This window comes from Octopus bimaculoides, chromosome 19 (genome assembly GCF_001194135.2).
Source record: "Octopus bimaculoides isolate UCB-OBI-ISO-001 chromosome 19, ASM119413v2, whole genome shotgun sequence".
In the NCBI taxonomy this organism is placed as follows: Eukaryota; Metazoa; Mollusca; class Cephalopoda; order Octopoda; family Octopodidae; genus Octopus; species Octopus bimaculoides.
Genome location: NC_068999.1, coordinates 23,843,284 through 23,848,416, shown reverse-complemented (window position 1 = coordinate 23,848,416; position 5,133 = coordinate 23,843,284). Strand labels below are relative to the sequence as shown.

General features: G+C 35.6%; 2 protein-coding genes across 5 annotated transcripts in view; one reads left to right on the top strand and one right to left on the bottom strand.

Annotated features, from left to right (window-relative positions):
• LOC128250035 (uncharacterized) overlaps positions 1 to 5,133 on the top strand; it is a 32,678-nt gene that overhangs the window by 25,907 nt on the left and 1,638 nt on the right. For 3 of the 4 annotated variants that reach the window (XR_008266155.1, XR_008266154.1, XR_008266153.1), the window contains one exon: positions 4,536 to 4,605. Coding sequence is in view for 1 of the 4 variants with exons in the window: in XM_052974674.1 (XP_052830634.1) it covers positions 4,536 to 4,832 (297 nt within the window). In the remaining 3 variants the exon portion in view is untranslated. Of the gene's footprint in view, positions 1 to 4,535; positions 5,090 to 5,133 lie in introns of those variants that run through there. The other variant, XM_052974674.1, reaches the window with a different exon arrangement.
• The window catches only part of LOC106873098 (transcription initiation factor TFIID subunit 9B), a 16,632-nt gene continuing 12,096 nt past the window's right edge, over positions 598 to 5,133 (bottom strand). The window contains exons 5-6 of the mRNA XM_014920323.2: positions 4,239 to 4,400; positions 598 to 1,832 (exon numbers count right to left, since the gene is read on the bottom strand). Of these exons, the coding sequence (XP_014775809.1) occupies positions 1,558 to 1,832; positions 4,239 to 4,400 (437 nt within the window). The 3' untranslated portion in view covers positions 598 to 1,557. The remainder of the gene's footprint in view (positions 1,833 to 4,238; positions 4,401 to 5,133) is intronic.

The following is a 5,133-nucleotide window of genomic DNA, read 5'->3' as shown; positions in this document are numbered from 1 at the left end:
CGCAGAACATTGGCAAATCTTTTCTTATCTGTTTCCCCTCTGGCTAAATAAACCTGTCGCCTAGCTTCCCTTCTGGCAGATTGGTACAATTCCCTGCTACCACCGTTCTTCCAGTCCTTCCAAGCCTGTTTCTTTTGTCTAATAGCCCCGTCTACATCCTTGTTCCACCACCACGTTACTCTGGGTTGAGAGGGGACTTTACACCAGCCACAAATCTGGTCTGTGGCTCTCAACAGGTTGTCGCGCAGAAATCTCCAATTGTCTTCCACGTTGTATGATGCTATATCCCCTTCTATTTCGTCAAATGCTTCAAGTAACTTGTCTCTTCACCTCTTGTATAAAGACTGCATCTACCAGCCTAATTCTAATGTTTCTACAATCTCTCCAGGTTTCACCATACTAACATTACTGGGGCAATAATAGCAGCCAAAAGACTCGATACTTATTTCACGGAATTATTCAAAAAAATTTAGGCTAATTAATATCAAATTCTAAAATATAACTTTGATTAGATCCTATTTTTAAATATTTTTCACTAAAATTACAAATAAAAAGTATCTGAACTAATGATGAAATTGTAAAGAATAAACAGACTCATTGTAAAAATATATTTCTTTAGTGAAATAAAAATAGCTATACTCAGCATTTTCTTTATTTAATTCAGAATAAAGTGGTCATAACTGAAATGCTTCTGAAATCAGTATTGTAGCTGGTATAAAAAATATAAAAAGATATAAATTAAGATATTAACTGCCTTAACAGATAATTTAATAACCCAATTATCAACCTTTCGTTGCAATTAACTTTTATAGTTAGGTAAGTTAGTGAAGATTATTGCAGCAGTTCGTACTAAATATACAGTTAATGGAATTCAGAAACAAAATTGTTAGTTCAATACACCAGAAGTCGTAGTCAAGTAGCACAAAAGTAAAGATTTGGGAGAAGATTTTTATGGTCACCTGAAGACTCAAAGAATTTTCAATTAATAAATGCTTTACAATACACTGAACTACTGGTACACAAATATGATTTTAAAAGTTTTAGTGCATATAGACATTTAACCAGTCTAGAACAGCTGATAATTTGAAAAAGTTGAAGGTTTTTATAAAAGAATTTAGCATCGTTTTGTCACTTATTATAGTTAAGCACTAAATACACTGAAATCTTAAATTTTAAAGATTAAAAAATATACAACAGGCTTGTGATAAGCTTCCAGGTTTTTTTTTTTAATTCCATGTCACAGGTCACTGTTTTTGACAAATTTTAGTTCCTTAGAATTTGATGAGATCTGTGTGTCCATGTAATTTCCTTTTTATATGTAGACATGCATGTGTATAGTTATGTCTTTTCAAAACAAACTTTTGTGCAGATACACAAATTAAATGTAAAAATGAATTTAAAAACAAATACACTCATTCACTTTCACTTTATGTATCTGCATAAAATGCTATTTAGAAATATGCAAACATATATTCTAGTTTCCTCGTCACTAAAAAGGAAATTTAATCTAAATTTTGTGTATGATGTACATGTATTTGAATGTATGTAAATGTAGTTTCAAACTTTATCATAATCATCATCAGGAAGCTTCCTTTTGAGAGGATTACTAACACCAGCAGTTGGAATGGTTGAACCAATTTGTGAAGTTTGTTGTGGATTAATGTTGATGGTTTGAGGAGTAACCAGAGAGGTACCACCAGTGGATATAATACTTGTGTTAGAAACAGCGTTACTCCCAGTTACGTGGCAGCTAGTTGTATTCATTGTTACTTGGCTGTGTTGGTTGCCAGTACCACTTTGGATGTTAGAATTGCTGGTTGCTGGTTTAGAACCTAGAAAGAGGGAAAAAAAAACTGTTATACTTGAAAAGATGTAGTTACAAGTAAATCATAATTCTAATAATGTTATAATTAAAAATATCTATCATATGCAATAGAAGCAGTATTAAATTATAACAGCCATCTATGTATCATACTAAAATGTAAACACATCACTGAAAGGCAAGTTTACAGCAGTATACACTGAAGATAACATTTCTTATGGATATGCTGCGTTTAAAAAACATAATAAATATCAGACTGGCAGCAGCTACGAGAGCACACCGCTGTCAAGGCCCAATGAAGCTGAAATGCATCTGGCATTCTCATGAGCCACTGCTGGACCAATCTTCAGCTTCCACCAATATATATGTTATCTCCAGACAATACTGCAGTAAATTTGCCTTTCAACGATGTATTTATGTTCCGTATAATAAATAGCTATAAAAATATATAATTTCATCAACACATAGCATTCTTATTTTCCAACTCATGCTAGCATGGAAAAAGGATGATGATGTGTAAAGCTAATCTCACATATCTACATTTTTCTATTTCAGACAAATGAACATATATTTTATTTTACCATTTTTTAGTTCTAGAAGGGTTCAATATTTGATATCTTTAGATCATTCCCTTTGTTAGTTTACTTTTCAATACTGTCTCTTAATTAAATAAAAATCATCTCAATTCATTTAATTTTCAATCATTATGTCTTTCAATTCTAAGGTAATAAGAAAAAAAAAATTCAGCTTTTATATAATTGTCTCATTCTCTTAATAGAAACAAATGTTTCTAAGTTAACTCCTCACCAACATCGTCGTTTAACGTCCGCTTTCCATGCTAGCATGGGTTGGACGATTTGATTGAGGACTGGTGAACCAGATGGCTACACCAGGCTCTAATCTCATTTGGCAGAGTTTCTACAGCTGGATGCCCTTCCTAATGCCAACCACTCCGAGAGTGTAGTAGGTGCTTTTACATGCCACCGGCACGAAGGCCAGTCAGGCGGTACTGGCAATGGCCACGCTCAAAATGGTGTATTTTACGTGCCACCTGCACAGGAGCCAGTTCAGTGGCACTGGCAACAATCTCGCTCGAATGTCTTTACATGTGCCAGGAAGGCGATGCTGGGCACAGGTGCCATTGACGGTTTTGCTTTCGCTTTCCCCAATAAGTCTTCGCAAGCCCATTGATGGTTTCACTTTCGCTTGCCCCAATAAGTCTTCGCAAGCAGTACTTTTCAAAATTGGTATCATGTTTGGAATTCCTAAATTTCAGTACAGCATCCCCAAATATATATGAGACGACCATAATTAGAATCTGTTTGACAATTGTACTTGTAATACAAAAGTTCAACCTTTCCATACACTGCGTCATGTCATACTGATTGTGTTTGAGAATAACGTTTAGAGAGCAAGTGCTGCAGCTGGTCAAACAACTGAACACCCCTGACTGGAGACTGGCCAAGGTTTATTTTTTGCACACACACATGTACATGTGTGTCAGTATGTCTATGTCGCCTTGTCATAACATCACACCTGCTGTAAATGAACATCACTAGCATGATGTTTTTGTTCTTTGCAATCTTCCGTGGAAACATGTCTGGCCAGTGTGCTTTTGGTTACTGGATGGGATTAGTGGGGAAATATTACATTGCTCGGAAAACAGATCAGGGTTGGCAACAGGAAGAACAGACAGTCAGAGGAAAATATGCCTCATTAAATTTTGTCCGACTCATGCAAGCATGGAAAAGTGAAGATTAAAAGACAACGATGAGGTGTTAATCTTATGATAAAGCCACAGCAAAAATTAAACATCCTCTATCCTAAAATTCATGCATAAATGGTGGTGCGAGATAAACAATGCAACATGCAGATTGCTAGGATTTGTCCCAAAACATGCCGAATCGGCACAGTCTAAGTTTTAATGAAAATAAAAACTAGTCAATCTTCCCTCCTGGTTACGGAGAGTGATTTGACTTAATCTTAAGGTCTAGTTTTAATACATCTAAATATGTGGCTGTAACATGATGTAATCTCTGAACTCAGCACATTCGAAAACCCCTAAGCTTCTGTACCAATGGCATCATATCATCAGGGTGATAATAGGGGACTGAACAGTGGACCCACGATGGTGAGGAGGTGTGAGGTTGTTGTCATGGGTGTGGTGGATGGCATGAGTTAGTTCACTTGATCCTGCATCCAGTGACTTCTGTAGTCACAGAGACCATCATTGGTGCCAAGGAGAGTTTTGCTGATTGGCTTGATTCTTTGAGGTATCCACCCAAATGTGGGAGCTGTTTTGCTGTCTGTTTGGTATTTTAGATTTTCTTTGTGGTTTGTTTCATTCTCAGTCACCTGGTATATTCTACACACACACACACAAAATCATTTTGAATTTTAGAGAAGGAGTACTTACCGCCTGTAGTAATCCTTATTGTTGGTTTCTGACTGATTGTTGTACTTGAGGAAGACACAGGTTTACTAACAATAGTAACTGTTGGCAAACTGACTCCCTTTGTTACCACAGTCAAAGTAGGATTTCCTGAGCCTGAGAGGCCAATACTAGATCCTAATTTTCCTGAAACAGACAAAAATAAAATCATATTAAGATCATTATCCTCATTACCATTATTTCGTTTACTTTGTTCTATATCTATTTTACTTTCTTAGCTTAATCCTACAGAGAATATCTTTTATCTTTTACTTGTTCCAGTCATTTGACTGTGGCCATGCTGGGGCACCACCTTGTAGGGTTTTAGTTCGACCCCAGGACTTATTTTCTTGTAAGTATAGTACTTTTCTATTGATCTATTTTTCCAAACCACTAAGTTACAGGGATGTAAATGCACCAGCACCAGTAGTCAAAATACATGCATGCATACAAGGGTGTGCTGAAAAAGTTCCTGGCTTTAAGGGTGTCGCAAAAGGCCTGGTAGGAGGTCCAACCTTCAGAGTTCTTTTACAGGGCTTAGAAAAACTGAAGGTCCACTGCAATAAGGGTGTGAATTGAGAAGGAAATATGTTGAATAAAACCATAATTAACTGACCCTCCTACATTTTCTTTTAGCCAAAACTAGGAACTTTTCAACAACCCCTTGTGTGTGTGTGTATACGACACAATGAAGTAGAGAAATTTGAAAAGACAACACGAAACCGGTTATTTCTCAAAATACAATGTTTATATACCAAAAAGATTTTCTAACATTTTTCTGACATAATTTAAATATATACTTTAACCATGTAACACAAGCCTTCTGTAGTTTTTTCACTCTTATTATCTTTTATATATATATATATATATATATATATAT